Source organism: Salmo salar, chromosome ssa13 (genome assembly GCF_905237065.1).
Source record: "Salmo salar chromosome ssa13, Ssal_v3.1, whole genome shotgun sequence".
In the NCBI taxonomy this organism is placed as follows: domain Eukaryota; kingdom Metazoa; phylum Chordata; class Actinopteri; order Salmoniformes; family Salmonidae; genus Salmo; species Salmo salar.
Window position 1 is genome coordinate 57313418 of NC_059454.1, and position 20004 is coordinate 57333421.

A 20004-nucleotide genomic window follows, 5' to 3' on the forward strand; every position below is an offset into this window, starting at 1 on the left:
GTCTTATGTTTGTTTACAATTCTATTTTGATTTCAACATCCATTATTATTTCACCTCGAAAATGTGTTTGCATTCTCAACTTTATTTTTCATGTCCACGATCTATTTTATTTTGAATTCAATACATATGGCGTGAAATTGACCCCATAAATTGGGCGCTAGCTTAACAAAAAAAACTTCGTCAACAAGTACAATATTACAAATATTTTCCGAGATAACTTGTTCTCTGTAATATCGTATAGTTTTGGAATCGTGACATTAGCTACTTTCGAGGAAAATAGGCTAGTTTCTTGACTCGTACTCTTGACTTTTAAATCAACGATTACTTTAGCAGCTGCATGCCAACGTGAACGCGATTGGTCGACAGTCTGTGAGGCGTAAACCCGTTATCCTTTAATTTCCCAATGGGTTTCCTATCTCCTTTAATGTAATATATCTTGCTATATGTCGCATTCAAAACAACGGAACTAGGAAATCTCCGACTTCCGAATTCAGTACATTCTAGACAACTGCGATCAAATCGTTTTGAACGGTCATCCAACTTGGAAATGTGGGCCTTTCTAGAGCTCTGACTTTCTGACCTGAAGATCACTGACATGATTTGACCTTGTTTTTTCCCCAAGTTCTCCAGTTGTGAAAGCACCAATAATAGATGACAGCCTTCCTTTCACTCGCAGATCCGGCGCAATTATAAGCAAGCTCCCCAGAAAAGTGTGGACCTACGGAAAGAGGCAGTGCATTACAGCAACACTTTCAACAACATTCATTAATGGATCATCTTTCTGCAAGTCTGTGCTGGGGAATATTTTCAGATCCTCCTGTGGGGAAAGAGTTTTGGGAGATGAGTGGAAATATCTTGACTTGAGGTAGTGATAAAGCTTTTGACTGGCCATCTTAGGATGGTTATTCAATATATAAAGGGAAACTTCAAGACAGTAAGCAGTCAGACTGAATTTGTGCTGTGTGTGAAATACTGCACTATTGGAGCTAAAACAAAAGCATTTCACTGCACCTGTGATTAGAAAATCTTCCGCATTGCATTTTTAAATAACTTTAAAATAAATAACTTTAAATGATCTTTCACATAATTCTCAGACACCAACATTTATTTTGCTTTTGGTTAGTGGTAACAGCACCAAACTGGTCTTCCCCATTCATTCACACTGTTGTAGAATAGAAAAACAAAACAAGTTTATACCAGAGAACAACTCACAGACCATTGCTTTTAAAAGAGACAGCCTTACATTAAAATACTGCATGACAGTAACTCAAATCTAATTGAATATAGTGGACAGATAATTGGTGCCTCTATAATACCCATCTCTGAATACACTAACCTTTGTTCCATCCAATCTCTCCCCCAGCAGGGTGTCCTATACATTTATCCAACAGCTGCAAGATTTAAGTGAAACAAATGCACAGTAAGTCAAATCCAATGGGGAATAATGATGCTAAGCTTGAACCTCTACCCCCATTCAATAATTGACAATTTCACCAAACGTCTTTAACAGTTTCCTCTGCGTACCACCTCTTAATATGACATTGAAGCGAAACACAAAACAAGTTTCCATCCTGCTGCGCTTACAGTATTTTATGTCAAACAGCCTGATCAATACGCTATCATTGTATATCAACAGGTAAAATGTTACATGCCAAGAAGGCAGATTGAGAGTATTTATAGGAATAGTCCAATTGTGTAATCAAAAGAGAGGCCATCATCAGTAAGATGTCAGAGGGGTTAGAGAGGCAGCTGCAGCAGTTAGTCAATGTCCATCTCAGGCAGTTTGTTGCCCTCTGCAGATTCAGGAGCCGCCGTGCCCCCTGCTGCACCCTTCTCTGGGCTGCCTGGCTGGGCCTCTGTGCCCTCCTGTCCATTTACTGGCCCATTCTGCTCTGCCTTCTCATCCTTGGGGACCTCAACTTTAGGTTTGGATTTTGACACGATTGGGTTGCAAGCCGAGTCAAGCTCCTACAAAGATGGAGAGAGGATATCATAGTTAGATATCTGGGACATTTTCACATTTGGATGAACATACGTCATATTAGGACCAGGAGTTTACCTTGACCATGTGACCTGACCAGGCAAAACAGAGTTATTGGAAAGACTATGCAAACCGATTATTAGCACTTACCTTTGTTTTTGCCTGAATCTCTCGGACTTTGACGGCAGGCTCCTGGGTAAGATTGTGTTTGCTCTGCGCGTTCATTTTGCTGTTCATCCAGATCATGGCATCGTTCACCTGCTTATCCACCTTCAACATCTCCAACTCATCCAAATGCTCATACTGCTCCTCCTGGATGTCAAGACAGGCATAAGGAACATTTCAGTGCTGGGAGACATTTGAGATATCATTAGATGTCCAGTAGCTCAAGGTTGATAAAACTATGCACAACTATGCAATAATAATTTTAGAAGTTACCTTTGTTTTGTAAGCTTCTACAATCTTCATGAACTGTTGGATATGCTTTCCGAGTTCATCGAATGCTTTTGGCCTTTCCTCAGCCTCATTGTATCTTTCCTGGATGGGCTGCCCAAGTTTCTGAAGATGGGACATTCAGTTCAGTTACCTGACACAATCTATCCTATGCTAGAACCAGAGACATGAATTGACCGACAATGTTACCTTTAATTCAGCCAGTTTGTCGATGTACACTTGTTTCTGTTGGTCCTCGCCGTCTTCATACAACCAGTTCTCGGTGTCCTCAAGTCTTAACGAAAAGGTGTCTCTGTCCTGCATTTGGAAAGAATTAACTTGAATAACTCCACATCATTTGTTTTCAATGCGTGTAAGGTTATATAGAGGCAATATACTCACAGATTCACTGACAAACTTCTCCAACAATCCATGCAGTTTGTCTCTCATATCATAGACGTACTCTTCTACGTTGTTCTTGGCATCGTTCCGCTCCTTCTCCAGCTTGTCTTGCATAATCATCTTACCCTGAGGTGGACACATCAAATACAAAATGTTATTGTTTTTTTACTTTCCTTCCCATCACAGCCTTGCTGTAGATAAAGATTAACATGCTCAAGCAAGTCATTAACCTTCAGGTTGAGTCATACAAAAATAGTGTACACTAGCCTTACGATTTACAATAAAGTGTCAAGGTTATGCTTGTAAAACAATTGCTGAGACAACGACATACATTTCATGTCAATACAGGTTTTCAGCTAATTAAAATGAATTCATGATAGGACAAGTTGCCATGGTATCCTAGAATATTACCTCATTCTCCACAAACAGATTGACCGTGTCGTTGGTTAGTTGCCAGCGCAGGCTGTTTTCTATTGGGAGCTCGACAGTCTTCGTTTTCACTTTCGGTTTCTTTGCTGATGAAGCTTGATTCTTCTCTTTTCCATCCTCTGATGTCTAAGATAAAAATAAATAAAAAATACACCTTTTAGATAAATGTGCACTGGTCCCATAAATAAGGCTATATCATGGGCTCCCGAGTGGCGCAGCGGTCTAAGGCACTGCATCGCCTGTGTCACAACCGGCCGTGATTAGGAGTCCCATAGGGCAGCGCACAACTGGCCAGCGTCGTCCGGGTTTGGCCGTGTAGGTTGTCATTGTAAATAACAATTTGTTCTTAACTGGCTTTCCTAGTTAAATAAAGGTTACATTTAAAATCATTCATACATCTAGACAATAAGTATCCCCTTAGAATGTCAGTGGTAGAAAAACATGTTATCGCACTGTATAGCAAAGAAAATACGCAGTTCGTTAGCTACCTCCATTTCCTCAGTCTCAGACTTCTTGTCAGCATTGTCTTTCTGTCCATCACCTTGGGCTTTCTGGTCATCTTGGTCAGTCTGCATCTTACTCTGATGGAGATGAGAAACATTTGATTAGCCATTAATGTGGAGTTAACACCACCAAGAGTTCGCTTGGCATCCCAGTGAGATGGCCAGATCACACATTGGAGAAAGTCATCATTGTGAAAGAAGAAAAAACCCAGCAGGGAATAGAAAATGGACACATCTGTCCTGGAACACATCTAACTTGTTCAGACATGACAGCTGAATTACCTGCCATTTTAATAAATATGTCTGGGCTGATAATTTTCCAATGAACTGGGTGTGGGTAGATTATAGGCTTGTGAAAGCGGAGCCAAAACAAAGCACACAAACCTCGTCTTCCTTCCCCGCAAGGTCCGTCTCCATGGGCTCCTCTCCCTCAGTAGGTTTCAGGACCTCCACAAGAGAGGCACTGGACACACTGAAGACACCGTGGACATTCACCCTGACTTTCACCTTGACCTTTGAGCTTTCACCATTCGCCTGGGGAACCACTTTCTGGACCATGAACTGACCTAAGGAGTTCACAAGTGGATTATTAGACACTGATTAACATGGCCTTAGAGACAACCATTCAAAGTAAATAATCAACTGAATATGTGCAAGCCTATTGCTTATTAGAGTGGTCTAGAGTTTCAGGCCTGTTTGTTTTGGTACCTATTGTGGGGTCCGGGTACGGCAGCTCTTTAGGGTTGTTGTAGTAGGCCTCCAAGGAGAAAGGCTCTCTCCGGTAGAACGTCAACACTTTGGAGAAGGGTGCTGCATGGTTCTTTGGGAATACCTCGCAATCACTGACATTGGAGGAGACAAGAAGATTGTGAGTTACTGCTGATCTGAGTTCAGTGCAATCAGTGTCAAATAGGCCTATGTCAAATGTAAAGAATAGAGTTCATACCTTAACCCCTCCTCTGCAGCAGAGTTCCACTTCAAGGAGATGGGATAGGGGACAACATCAGTGATGGAAAACTCTCTGACTTTGAAGGCGGGGGACAGGATAGCACACTGGGGAAATCAATCACATGCATTATAACACATTTCAGGGGGGTTACATTAACAACTGTATACAGTAGTTCATGGCATGTCAACAGTAAGGTTATTTACTGCAAATAGTTTGTGCAAATCAGGTTGACAACTAGTGATATCAACCAGTACCGTGAGAGGCAAAAAACAGCATGCCCATTTGCTGAAAAGGTCATTGGGGACAGTGAGTCATGACATTATACCTGCAGTGCACATCCTCTTGCAACAGCCTCATCTGCATTTAATGTCATGCTCAGTTCTTTTCCAAAGAATTTGCTAACTCTTTCTTTGACAGCTGGGATCCTGGAGGCACCACCCACGATTTCCACAGCGTAGAGGTCTTCCTTCTTCAGCTCTGAAGAATGCATGGAACACACCACCAGTCAAATTAAACAGCCCACCCAGGTGTTCGCAAGAACATGAACAGGCTGTGCTGAGGGATTCTCCTGCTATACTATTAGTACTACTACAGTTACTCACTGGCTTGTTCCATTACGCTGCGCAGGGGAGCCTCTACTTTGGCCAGAAGCCCTGCACACATCTCCTCAAAGTGGCCTCTGGAACAACAGTGGTCATGGGATATTAATAGATACCGTACACACATGCAGCTGCTTACATCATGACGATACACAGGCACCGAATTAAAACACTTCCTGACACATGGTTTTTCCACTGCGGATGGACCTAAATGTAATATAGAGGTACTGTGATGACTGAGAGGACTTGTATTTTGCTTCACCAACCTGTTAAGTTTCCCAGTTACGTCAATGTCATTCATGAAGCACTCAATGTTGAGTGGCAGATCAGAGGAATTGGCGCTCATCAGCTTCTTAAGCTTCTCACACTCCTGGTAGAGACGAACCAGGGCTCTGGGCTTGGTTTTCACATCCAGCTTGTACTTCTTGCCAAACTCCTCACAGAAATGGTTCACCAACACCTCGTCAAAGTCTTTGCCACCCAATGCTGCGTCAGACGCAGAAGCTAGCATCTGAAAGAGAAAGAAAGAACATTAATTCCATGCCTTATTCTATTTAAAAAAAACTTTTACACATCTTTGTACATATCAACAACATACTTTGAGCTTTCCTTTGTTGAAGGCACAGATAGAGACCTGATAACCAGAATGGCCCAAATCTACAAACACCACATTTCTTGGCTTTTCCTCAGGGGCAGGGAGATCTTGTTTATAGATCCCATATGCCAGTGTAACTGGAAGAATCAAAGAGACAGAAAAATGTGTTCAGACCAAGATTACATGAGTTAACATTGCTCAGTGTTGGCATGGTAATGGCATTACCTGCAGTGGTCTCATTCATAAGTCGTAGGCAGTTGAGTCCTGCAATCTGAGCAGCATCTATAACGGACCTCCTCTCTGCGTCAGTGTAGAAGCTGGGGACCTGGAGCACATTTAGGACAAATTATGACCCTTTAACAAAAACATAATCCTTGACTGCTTATACTGTGTGATAAAACATTTACTCTTTAGAAAAGATATGGAGTTATAATAGGGCATAGTTTAGGAATGACATTTTGTTAACCAAAAAATACTGCTCTGTATCTTTACATCTCTGGGCCTCGTCTAAGTAGATGTAAAACTCCTTACAGAGATGACACAATCAGCCACAGGTTTCTTCATTGCGGTCTCAGCAGTCTCCTTCAGTTTGGTCAGCAGCATGGCAGTGACTTGTTCAATGCTGAAGACTTTCTCCTCCTCCATGTACATCACCTAGTAAAAAGTATAGTAATGAAGTACAAACGTCTTGAAGATTGAATATCTCAACCGTTCAGCCTCTACCACCATGATGGATCAAGTGCTATATCAGAAAGTATACTTCACTTTTGATCATTTACCTTGATCCCGGTCGACCCAGAAGGCAACTGGGCCAGGTCGTAAACCAGGCTAGATTTTGCTGACTGGACGTAGGGGTCTGAGAATGCCCTGCCATGGAATCGCTTGAACCCTTGAACAGTGTTCTTACAATTTGTTACAACCTTTCAAAAAAAAATAAAAAAAATAACAAATACCATGATCAAATAACATTCTACTTTATTTTAACAAATTAATTGTATTAGCTATAAGGTTTAAGCTTACCTGGCCTTTGGCTGCCGCTCCTATTGAACGATTACGTGGTCCGAAGGACACGCATGCTCTGAAAAAAAGTGAAGATGTTATTGATAACAGATCCTTCCCTGTGTGCATGGTGCTCAAATTGTTTACCCTACATGCTTAACTGCCACAACAAACAAAAGGTGCAATGCCAAAATGTAGGCTACATTCTAAAGGGCCCTTTGGTCCAAACTCTTCTGTCATCACTGCTAAACACAGATGTCAATGGCAAAAGCTCACACTACAATTACTGTCAACACAAGTGTGCAGTTGTTGGTGATGTCAGCGAGAGGTTAATGCACCAAAATGTAGACGACACAATTGCATGCCGATGTCACTACACCCGCATAGTAAAGCTGACAAGCAACGTAATAGTAAATCTTACAATGCAGTAATGTATAACGAAACCTCATTATTAATAAAAGGCTCACAATAATTATCTTACACAGTTTAGTTGCTACCCTGTTTAACAACTTAATCTCAGACCGATTTGACGATTTAATCTCAGACCGAGGTCAGGAATTTCAAGACTACCTGCCAAAGGTGATTACTGATTAGGGTGGCAGGTAGTCTAGTGGCTAGTGCATTGGGCAGAAACCAAAAGGTTGTTGGTTCAAATACTCGAGCCGACAAAGTGAAAAATCTGTTAGTGTGCCCTTGAGCAATGGCTGACCCTGTACAGCAGGGCTGCCCAACCCTCTTCTTGGAGATCTACTGTCCTGTAGGTTTTCAGTCCAACCCTAATTTAGCATCTATGATTCAGCTAGTTAAGGTCTTGTTGAGCAGCTAATCATAGAATCAGGTGTGCTAAATTAGGGTTTAACTGAAAACCCACAGGACTGTAGATCTCCAGGAAGAGGGTTGGGCAGCCCTGCTGTACAACAACAACACATTCACTGCACCTATCTGGTGTATGTGTCAAAACATCCATTAAATGTTTTCCTAACTAGTGGAAATATACTGTATATCAGAATCATCACAAGTAGTATGTAAAATATGGATGTGTGATATAGAGATTAGACAGTGTCACTCACGGACATTTATTTTAGCAACCCCTCTCTGTAATCATTTACTTAAAGTGGAACTGACAGCGTTTATAAAATATAAATGCAACATGTAAAGTCTTGGTCCAATTTTTCATGAGCTGAAAGAAGATGCCAGAAAAAGTTCCATACATACAAAAAGTACACATTTGTTTACATTCCTGTTAGAGCATTTCAATTTGCCAAGATAATCCAGATACCTGACAGTTGTGGCATATCAAGAAGCTGATTAAACAGCATGATCATTACACAGGTGCACCTTGTGCTGAGGACAATAAAAGGCCACTAAAATGTGCAGTTCTCTCACACAATACAAAGCCACAGATGTATTAAGTTGAGGAAGTGTGCAATTGAAATGCTGACTGCAGGATTGTCCAACAGATCTGTTGACAGAATGTAATGTTCATTTTTCTACCATAAGCCGCCTCTGTCGTTTCAGAGAATTTGGTAGTACATCCAACCTGCCTCAACTGCAGAACACCTGTAACCACGCCAGCCTAGGACCTACACAGCCGGCTTCTTCACCTGTAGGATCGTCTGAGGAGGGGAATGAGGGTGCTCAGGAGTATTTATGGTCTGTAATAAAGCCCTTTTGTGAGAAAAAATCATTCTGCTAAACTGGACCTGGCTCCCAAGTGAGTGGACCTGGCTCCCAAGTGAGTGGACCTGGCTCCCAAGTGAGTGGACCTGGCTCCCAAGTGAGTGGACCTGGCTCCCAAGTGAGTGGACCTCCCAGGCCCAGTCATGTGAAATCCATAGATTACGGCCTAATGAATTTCAAGTTGACTAATTCCCTTCTATGAACTGTAAATCAGTACAATCTTTGAAATTGTTGTTTATATTTTTGTTCAGTATACTTTGTAGATATTAATAACAATCAATCACAAATATTAAATTCCAAGTTTATGGTTCAAAACCAATTTTATAAGAGGTTTTAAAAATAGGTTCTATTTGACTCAAAATAGCATGAAATACAGTAAGGCATTGCTGGCAGAATAGATGGATTCAGTACAATGCATGATTAATATAATTCACCAATAGCATTATTTCTTTGACTACCAAGAAATCTATCAGGTTGTAAATCACAGCTGGGATGGTACATTGTTTGCTGCCTCCACCCATTCGGATGCATTGTTTCAGTTTCAATTACCAAATATTTTTAACAAAAACGGGTGATGGTAACTAAGACTGGGAAGGTCAATACAATCAAACTAGCAAGGGCAATGATCACAAGTCAGTCATAACATGGCTAATAGGATAGCACACGTGTCAAACAAGGCCCGTAGGCCGAATACGAAACACAAGCGAGAAAAATAAGTTAACAGTGGAGTCATCTACACTGAACAAAAAAATCCCATGTTTCATGAGATGAAATTAAAGATCACAAAAATGTCCATACATACAAAACGCACACAACACAATGCCACAGATGTCTCAAGTTGAGGGAGAGTACAATTGGCATACTGACTGCAGAAATGTCAACCAGAGCTGTTGTCAGATAATTTTATGTTAATTTCTCTACCATAAACCACACCCAATGTCATTTTAGAGAATTTGGCAGTACGTCCAACTGGCCTCACAACCGCAGACCACACGTATGGTGTCATGTGGGCGAGCAGTTTGCTGTTGTCAACATTGTGAACCGAGTGCCCCATAATGGCGGTGGGTCTATGGTATGGGCAGGCATAAGCTACAGACAATGAACACAATAGCATTTTATCAATGGCAACCTGAATGCACAGAGATACCATGATGAGATCCTGAGGCCCATTGTCGTGTCATTCATCCACCGCTATCACGTTTCAGCATGGTAATGCACGGCTCCATGTCGCAAGGATCTGTACACAATTCCTGAAAGCTGAAAATGTCCCAGTTTTTCCATGGCCTTCATACTCAGACATGTCACCCATTGATCATTTTTGGGATGCTCTGGATCAACGTGTACAACAGCGTGTTCCAGTTCCCATCAATACCTCAAAGTAAGCATTTCACTGTAAGGTGTTGTTTTCAGCACATGTGACAAATAAAAATGTATTTGAGTATCCTGCAACTTTGGACAGCCATTGAAGACGAGTGGGACAACATTCCACAGGCCACAATCAACAGCCTGATCCACTCTATGTGAATGAGATGTGTCACGCTGTATGAGGTAAGTGGTGGTCACACCAGATACTGACTGGTTCTTATCCACGCTCCTACATTTTTATTTAAAGGCATCTTAAAATCCATAAATTATGGCCTAATGAATATATTTAAATTGACCGATTTCCTTATATGAACTAACTCAGCAACAACAAAAAATGGTGTGTTTATATTTTGGTTCAGTATACTTTATGAACTTACAGCCTATTGAGCTTGCGTCTGTGAATTCAACTTCAATTGTGCTGCTTTCGTGTGTCCCGTTTACAGCGCGCAGAGGGAATGTGTACAGACATGCCACAGTCCTAGCTAGGCTACTAAAATATTGCAGTCTGGCGTCAGTTTTTAAAGCTTTTAAAGCCAAAAAACAAATCCTGCAATAAAACACCATGCAAAGAAGAAATATGTAGGCCTATTACAACAACATTTGAGCAGTAGCCTATGCTGCCTACTCAACTACAAGACATTGAGTGCACCATACAGAAATGCTGAATTCAACCACCCTGGTGATCCATGCGTGTAAAAAAATGAAAAACATGTTAAGTTTAAATGTTACAATAACCTATAGCTACGTTTTTGTTACTTGGAGTTACTAAATACTTTTTGATTAGGGTCAGAGTATAATTTTTTTAAATTTTGCGCTACACAGCATTCCTAACCTGGCCCACAATGTCTGCTGTGGGGATCAAGCAGTCAAGTTGGTCAGTCATTTGAAAGCGTAACAAAATTTCAGCGATCCAACGCAAAGGCGAAATCCAAGTTAATGGAATTCATCGCCCTTGACAATCAACCGTTCTCTGTCGTGGGTTATGTTGGCTTTCGCTGACTGGTTGAGCACCGGTACACACTACCAAGTGCGCTATTTTTCAGATGTTGCCCTACCGGAGTTACACAGTAATAGCGTCACTGCTATTAGCTTCACAACATACATACTATGGAACGCCGTTTGGGCTTTCGCGTGTCAAAAAAGATACAGTAGCACTGTCAAAGCTGTACAAAAAGGTCTGCAAACAAGCAAACACAGGCCACGAACAATGTGTTTATAATACAGCGTTGGTAATAAAGCATCAGTTGTTCGACCACAACTTCTGGGGTAGCTAGATTTAGCTTGGTACCTAGCTTGCACCAATACAACCAGCCTGAAAACAATGAGCAGTAGAAACTGCAGTCATTTTCATTATTCTTAGCAATGATTTAGGAATCCTTGTAAGTTTTAGCTAGCTTGCCACTTGCTGTTCACCTATTGAAGTTGAACTTCAGTTCATGAAAATAAATAGCTAGCCAGCTACTTAGCTTTGGGCAACAGGGTTAACGTTACAAGCAGCCAGGAAGCTTCATCTGGCTAGTAAGGCTTGACCAGACCGGGTTATGTGTTGTGAAGCTAGCCACAATAAAGACTAAGCACAATAGTAGAATTTGCAGGTTGCCTTCTAAATAAAAGTATGTAATTGACAGTGATGCAAATGAATACAAATAGTACAATTATGCCATACTTTTATTTTGAAGGCTAACCGCAAAGTCCACTATTGTGGCTAATCCCTACTGTGGCTAGCTTCACATAGATGGGTCTGACCACCATTAATCAAGTAAGAAATGTCTTATAAATTAAGGTTATTTTAGATTATGACACATAGCTATATCGTTAGCTATCTAACTATAGCTACTGAAACAGATAATGTTGTGTTATTTGACATGTCAAACAGTGTTATTTGACGTATATCTTTTTTCACGTCTTATCCAAGATGGCGAAGCAATAAGACGTCTTTGTCCTTCGTCTTGTCTCATGTATATATATTTTTATATATTTTTCTTTGCATATCTTTTTCTATATTTTTCTAAACCTCAACTTCAAAATACTCTCCTACAACCCGCCTCACCCAATGTGGTGTGGATCTGTTTTTTCGAAAGTATTTTTATTTACCTCGGAACCGGAATCCCCCAACAGAAGCTAGCCAGCTCACTAGCTAGTAGTCAGCTAACCACTGCTAGTGGTCATCAGCTAACCTTTAGCTCGGAAAGCTCTCGCCAGTTTGTACAACGCGACTCAAACCAGAGCATACCGGACCTATTTTCTCTCCATATCCCCGGATTCCTACCGCAAGCTCTGAACCTTTTCACCTGGATCGTCGCAGCTAGCTAGCTACTATCTGAGTGACTACTCCTGGCTAACGTCTGTCCCGAAGCAAGCACCAATTAGCCTGGAGCTAGCCCATGCTAGGCCCATTCTCCCAGCTAGCTGAAGAGGTCCATCAGCCACTCCTGGGCTACAATACCCGGACCCCTTCTACTGCAAGTACGGGAAACGGAACCCCGCCGATCCTACATGGCTGGACCACGACGTTATCTGCTTGAGGGGGTACTCAACTGGCCCCAACATCGCGACATCCCCTGAATACCTATCTGCTAGCCGCGGCCCGCTAGCTGCTAGCCGCGGTCCGCTAGCTGTCTACAGCATATTGGACTGTTAGCTGAATAGATCCATCGGCCAAAGTCTTGGGCCACTATACCTATTTTGCCAATTGGACTTGTGCCCCTCTGCTACTCGGAACCCTACTAATTCCATCATGACTGGTCTATCGACGTCACCGCACGCGGAGGCTAAAACAGACTTTCCTCCGTTGAGACGTCCATCTAAGGCCCTTCTGCTAGCTGTTTGAATCGCCGTGTCTCCAGCCAGCCCAACCACTCACTGGACCCCTATGATCACCCGGCTACGCATGCCTCTCCCTAATATCAATATGCCTTGTCCATTACTGTCCTGGTTAGTGATTATTGTCTTATTTCACTGTAGAGCCTCTAGCCCTGCTCAAAATGCCTTTACCATCCATTTAGTTCCACCTCCCACATATGCGGTGACATCACCTGGTTTAAACATCTCTAGAGACTATATCTCTCTCATCATTATTCAATGCCTAGGTTCACCTCCAATGTACTCACATCCTACTATACCTTTGTCTGTACATTATGTCTTGAATCTATTCTTTGGCACCAAGAAACATGCTCCTTTTACTCTCTGTCCCAAACGTACTAGACGACCAGTTCTGATAGCCTTTAGCCGTACCCTTATCCTACTCCTCCGGTGATGTAGAGGTTAATCCAGGCCCTGCAGTGCCTATCTCCACTCCTACTCTCCAGGACCTCTCATTTGTGGACTTCTGTACCCGTAAAAGCCTTGGTGTCATGCATGTTAACATTAGAAGCCTCCTCCCTAAGTGTGTTATATTCACTGCTTTAGCACACTCTGCCAACCCGGATGTCCTAGCCGTGTCTGAATCCTGGCTTAGGAAGACCACCAAAAACCCTTAAATTTCCATCCCTAACTATAACATTTTCTGACAAGATAGAACTGCCAAAGGGGGCGGTGTTGCAATCTACTGCAGAGATAGCCTGCAGAGTTCTGTCTTACGATCCAGGTGAGAAACAAGTCTCTCACCATTGCCGCTTTCAATAGACCACCCTCTGCCCCCAGCTGTGCCCTTCACACCATATGTGAATTGATTGCCCCCCATCTATCTTCAGAGCTTGTGCTGTTAGGTGACCTAAACTGGGACATGCTTAACACCCCAGCCATCCTACAATCTAAGCTTCATGCCCTCAATCTCACACAAATTATCAATGAACCTACCAGGTACAACCCCAAATCCGTAAACACGGGGACCACATAGATATCATCCTAACCAACCTGCCCTCCAAATACACCTCTGCTGTTTTCAACCAAGATCTCAGCAATCACTCCCACATTGCCTGCATCCGTAATGGGTCTGCGGTCAAATGACCACACCTCACCTGACCGGACCTTGACCAGCAAAAAATATAAATCTGTGACGTTCCGCATTAGCATCGAATAGCCCCCGTGATATGCAACTTTTCAGGGAAGTAAGGAACCAATATACACAGGCAGTTAGGAAAGCTAAGGCTAGCTTTTTCCAAGCATAAATTTGCATCCTGTAGCACAAACGCCAAAAAGTTCTGGGACACTAAATTCCATGGAGAATAAGAGCACCTCATCCCAGCTGCCCACTGCACTGAGGCTAGGAAACACTGTCACCCCCGATAAATACACTATAATTGAGAATTTCAATAAAAAAATGTCTATGCCTGGCCATGCTTTCCAACTGGCTACTCCTACCCCGATCAACAGCCCTCCACAGCAACTCGCCCAAGCCTCCCCCACTTCTCATTCACCCAAATCCAGATAGCTGTTGTTCTGTAACAGCTGCAAAATCTGGACCCCTACAAATCAGCCAGGCAAGACAATCTGGACAATCTCTTTCTAAAATTGTCTGACGAAATTGTTGCAACCCCTATTACTAGCCTGTTCAACCTCTCTTATCGTCTAAGATCCACAAAGATTGGAAAGCTGCCGCAATCATCCCCCTCTTCAAAGGGGGAGACACTCTAGACTCAAACTGCTACAGACCTATATCTATCCTACCCTGCCTTTCTAAGGTCTTCGAAAGCCAAGTTAACAAACAGATTACTGACCACTTCGAATCCCACCGTACCTTCTTCGCTATGCAATCTGGTTTCAGAGATGGTCATGGGTGCACCTCAGCCACGCTCAAGGTCTTAAACGATACCATAACCGCCATCGATAAGAGACAATACTGCGCAGCCGTATTCATTGACCTGGCCAAGGCTTTCGACTATGTCAATCACTACATTCTTATCGGCAGACTCAACAGCCTTGGTTTCTCAAATGACTGCCTCGCCTGGTTCACTAACTACTTCTCTGATAGAGTTCAGTGTGTCAAATCGGAGGGCCTGTTGTCCGGCCCTCTGGCAGTCTATGGGGGTGCCACAGGGTTCAATTCTCAAGCCGACTCTCTTCTCTGTATACATCAATGATGTCGCTCTTGCTGCTGGTGTTCTCTGATCCACCTCTACGCAGACGACACCATTCTGTATACTTCTGGCCCTTCTTTGGACACTGTGTTAACTAACCTCCAGACGAGCTTCAATGCCATACAACTCGCCTTCCGTGGCCTCCAACTGCTCTTAAATGAAAGTAAAAATATATGCATGCTCTTCAACCGATCGCTGCCCGCCCCTCCAGCATCACTACTCTGGATGGTTCTGACCTAGAATACGTGGACAACTACCTAGGTGTCTGGTTAGACTAAACTCTCCTTCCAGACTCACATTAAACATCTCCAATCCAAAATTAAATCTAGAATCGGCTTCCTATTTCGCAACAAAGCATTCTTCACTCATGCTGCCAAACATACCCTCGTAAAACTGACCATCCTACCGCTCCTCGACTTCGGCGATATCATTTACAAAATAGCCTCCAAACCCTCTACTCAACAAATTGGATGCAGTCTATCACAGTGCCATCCGTTTTGTCACCAAAGCCCCATATACTCGCGTTGGCTGGCCCTCACTTTACACTTGTTGCCAAACCCACTGGCTCAAGGTCATCTACAAGTCTCTGCTAGGTAAAGCCCCGCCTTAGCTCACTGGTCACCATAGCAGCACCCACCCATAGCATGCGCTCCAGCAGGTATATCTCACTGGTCACCCTCAAAGCCAATTCTTCCTTTGGCCGCCTCTCCTTCCAGTTCTTTGCTGCCAATGACTGGAACGAACTGCAAAAATCACAGAAGCTGGAGACTCATATCTCCCTCACTAGCTTTAAGCACCAGCTGTCAGAGCAGCTTACAGATCACTGCAGCTGTACATAGCCCATCTGTAAATAGCCCATCCAACTCCCTCATCCCCATACTGTATTTATTTATCTTGCTCCTTTGCACACCAGTATCTCTACCTGCACATTCATCTTCTGCACATCTACCATTCCAGTGTTTAATTGCCATATTGTAATTACTTCACCACCATGGCCTATTTATTGCCTTACCTCCCCTATCCTACCTCATTTGCACATACTGTATATAGACTTTTTCAACAGTATTATTGACTAAGTTTGTTTATTCCATGTTTAACTCTGTTGTTGTATGTGACGAACTGCTTTGCTTCATCTTGGCCGGGTCGCGGTTGCAAATGAGAACTTGTTCTCAACTAGCCTACCTGGTTAAATTATGATGCAATAAAAAATAAACATGTAAACGGCATTCCATAGAAATCCTGTTTGAGAATGAAACGACAGCAAGTAAGTGAAAGAAATAGGTTTTGATTATGTTTTGCTGGCAATGGGGACATACTTAACTGCCAACAAAATAAATGTTTGGTCAGTGTGGTGTGTGTAACCTTTAACTAGGTAAGTCAGTTAAGAACAAATTCTTATTTACAATGACGGCCCGGACAACGCTGAGCCAATTGTGCACGGCTCTATGGTACTTCCAATCACGGTCGGATAAGATACAGCCTGGATTCGAACCAGGGACTGTAGTAACGCCTCTTGCACTGAGACGCAGTGCCTTAGACCGCTGCGTCCGTGTGTGTGTTAAATATTTAACTGTGCTAGAATGCTTAAAAGAATGCTAAAATTTGAAATAAATAGGTTATCGGTGTCGTTTTTTGGGGGCAAGGAAAATATTGGATATCAATATAGGCAAAAAAAGGTAATATCGGTGCATCACTAGTTAAAGTGTTAAAATGCAATATACAGCATCCTATCTACTTAAATTAACATTATAATGAGCCATATTATTTCTAATAAAACAATGGCCAGTTTGGGTCGCAGTTGCAAATTTTTTTGTAAAAACAAATATAGGATATGTCTGGTCCGCAAATTTGCTGTTTTTTTTCCTCCAATAAAGCCTGTGCACTGAATGAGTTTGACACCCCTGGGTTAACATATCTATTTATGTAGCTAGCTATTTATTTAACAACCTAAAAACAGAGTCTAATGTTAAGTGTTAGCTGATGGGAGGATGTCATGTCATTGGAGTAGTGGGTGAGGGAGTGACTTTTCCCCCTCATATTGTTTTTTGGTTGCAACAGCTAGGGATACAGGTGTCATTTGGTTAACTTGCAAGATATGTAAATTCCTTTGCTAGCTTTGCTGAACTTGAACAACTTATCTACAGTTAGCAACTATCTTAGTTGACAATCAAATGTATTTGGCATCGATTAAATGGGTGGGCAGACAGGCAAGTTCCCATTCAGTAGTCAATGTGGGTTGGGACAAGCATGCAAGCTGCAGAAGGACGAGCATTCCCCATTATTTATCAGGGCAATGTTGAGGTCCAACTAGCTGAAAAGGTTTGAGAGGGTTTATCGAATGTTCCCTCGTTATATTCTAGATAATCTCGCTCTGGCTAGCATTAGTTGTTGATCTTGTTTACGTGCATAGGCAACTGACCCTACCTTTACATGGTTGTTTGATCAATAGGACTGAAGTACTCAAATGTAGGACTTGAACTTCCCCCATGGTATTGACATATTTGCAGGAATCCATTCAGGTGTATTTTGTGGCAAATGCGTTCTAATGATCTAAAGTCGCACTGTTACTGAACACACAGTCCAGTTCAAAGTGAATGATGGCAGGCTGGTGTGGCAAATATCTTATTTGCATATAGGCCTACTGCAGCTCTGATTGGCTATGGTGCACTGGTCTGCATAGATTCTGGTCCTGGACAAAACATATGTTTTTTGGTGGTTTTATTTGGTGCAGTGTCTATTAGTTGTCCAAAACGCATGGCCGCTTTCTCACTACAATGCCATAGAATTTTCACAAATACCTTACACACTCTCTCTCTCACACACACACACACACATATATATATACTATCATTTCCAAACATTCTATGAATTTATGAAAATTACCACATCTAAGTGCTCGCTTGTCAGAAAACGTACAAAAAAAAAAATGTTATTCTTCCTGGGGGTAAATATGAACAGCTTTTAATATGATTTAATGTAGTTAAAACACTGTAAATCTGACACTAGATGTAAATTAAAACTGTTGCCAGTGGTGCCATAAACGAATATGGAAAGGATAAGAATATATTTTTACTACATTTGGGGTCATTACATCTCATTATACTTTACGACATAGCTTTACGCTCTGCAAAATTGCTAGAATATTCCTACCGGCGATTGACGGATGTCATCATACATAGCAAGCAAGTTACTACAGTAAGCAGTTTCAACTAGTTACCCCAGCGACAAAGTAAAAATGGCTAAATCGTAAACATTCTTGAAAACAAACATTTGCTTTTTGGTCTTCATTTAATGTTAGGCATAAGGTTAGCAGTGTGGTTACGGTTAGTATTAATGTTACATTTAAACATCTGATTTTCGTTAGAGAAATGCTAGAAATGGGCGGGGTTTATTACTTTATGGCAGTGTTAACTAAACTCAGTAAACGGTGAGTTAGCTAACTGGCTAGTTACTGGCTAGTTAGCTATGATAGTAGGCACCCTCCTTATGATAAGTTCCTGCTAGTAAGCAACCATTATCTAGTTAAATACACATGTGAAATAAGTCCATCTGATAATAACGATAATTACAATTGCCGACAAAACGGGATGAATAACGCTATCCAGCGGAATTCATGTGCAGTAGTTAGTAACGTTACCCTGCACACACACACACACACAACTGTTAGCCAACTGGCTAGCTAATGTTAGTTGTCAAGGCCGCAGAAACTGGCCACTCACAAACCAAATGTATTTGTTTCAAGTGGATGGCTAATCTAGACTAATGAAACAACGAGTTTTAAAATGTTCTACTTACGGTGTATTTCGGTCGCTATATTCGTTAGCCACGGTTTCAATTCCTCCGGCTCGAGCAACAGCAACATAGCAGCTTTGAAAGCCCACATCAATTCCCACCACTGACATCTTCCACGCTACCTTGCCTGTATTCTACTACTGTATGAAATGCAGACGTAGATAACTCTTAAAAAAAAAATGTGTTTGAATTATTTTGAAAGACGTATAAAAGTCAGTGGATAATGTTAAATCAAAAGTGTCAATTCAAATTGAATTCATAATCCACAGCACAATACGGAGTACTCTGGTGGTAGTGGTGCACACCGGTAGATGCAAGGTGGTTTTGCGAGTTCACGCGGAATCTTAAAGCTATATCGCGAGAATTGAATAGTTCTCGATGGCTCTAGACCTTTCTGTCAAGAGATATTTGGCTCTGGACCTTTCTATTTGAAAGATTTCATTCTGAACTAGGACCTTCTTATTCTATCAACTTTATATGGCGGTTGGCAACCAACTTTAAGGTGCATTACCGCCTCCAACTGGACTGGAGTGTGGACAAGAGACTGAAGGTCTAAATCCGACCTGACTCTTCAACCCTCTTCTACTCCTCAAATCTAATAACAATCGCTCCCTTTCCCTCACATATTTCTGGCACTGAAATAAATCAAATCAGATTGTATTTCTCACATGCGCCGAATACAGCAGGTGAAGCTCTTACAGTGAAATGCTTGCAAGCTTACAATGCAGTTTTAAGAAAAAATTATCGTTAAGTAAAAAATAGATAAGTAAAAAAAATAGAAAATAAAAGTTAAAAATAATTAAACAGCAGCAGTAAAATAACAATAGCAATATAATAGTGATATAATAGCTATATACAGGGGGTACAGGTGCAGAGTCAATGTGCGGGGGCACTGGTTAGTCGAGGTAATTGAGGTCATATGTACATGTAGGTAGAGTTAAAGTGACTATGCATAGATAATAAACAGAGAGTAGCAGCAGCGTAGAAGAGGGGTCTGGGTAGCCCTTTAATTAGCTGTTCATGAGTCTTATGGCTTGGGGGTAGAAGCTGTTATGAAGCCTTTTGGACCTAGACTTGCTGCTCCGGTAGAACATGTTCCACTGTCTCCATCTCCTCCTGACAATGATCACACCTCCCAGTCAGATGTTTCCCCACCAATTTCAATGTACTATTGAGCCTTGTGTATCCCAGTCTCAGCCTTGTGACTACACTTTCCTCCCTTCTCTCAGCCTGAGGACCTCCCTGCCCCCACCTTTTCCA

At 42.0% G+C, this 20004-nt stretch overlaps 1 protein-coding gene across 1 annotated transcript; it reads right to left on the reverse strand.

Moving 5' to 3' along the window:
• Positions 1-1084: 1084 nt before the first annotated feature.
• On the reverse strand, positions 1085-19176 carry LOC106567497 (heat shock 70 kDa protein 4). Its single transcript, XM_014136794.2, has 19 exons — positions 18748-19176; positions 6911-6968; positions 6670-6810; positions 6422-6544; positions 6116-6215; positions 5894-6027; positions 5562-5806; positions 5299-5375; positions 5022-5173; positions 4694-4800; positions 4456-4589; positions 4132-4313; positions 3733-3825; positions 3227-3370; positions 2816-2941; positions 2624-2731; positions 2420-2539; positions 2132-2293; positions 1085-1968 (listed from the first exon to the last, which is right to left on the reverse strand). Exons 1-19 carry the CDS (start codon positions 18852-18854, stop codon positions 1759-1761), a joined length of 2523 nt encoding a protein of 840 aa, XP_013992269.1. The 5' UTR covers positions 18855-19176; the 3' UTR covers positions 1085-1758.
• Between the last annotated feature and the right edge of the window lie 828 nt (positions 19177-20004).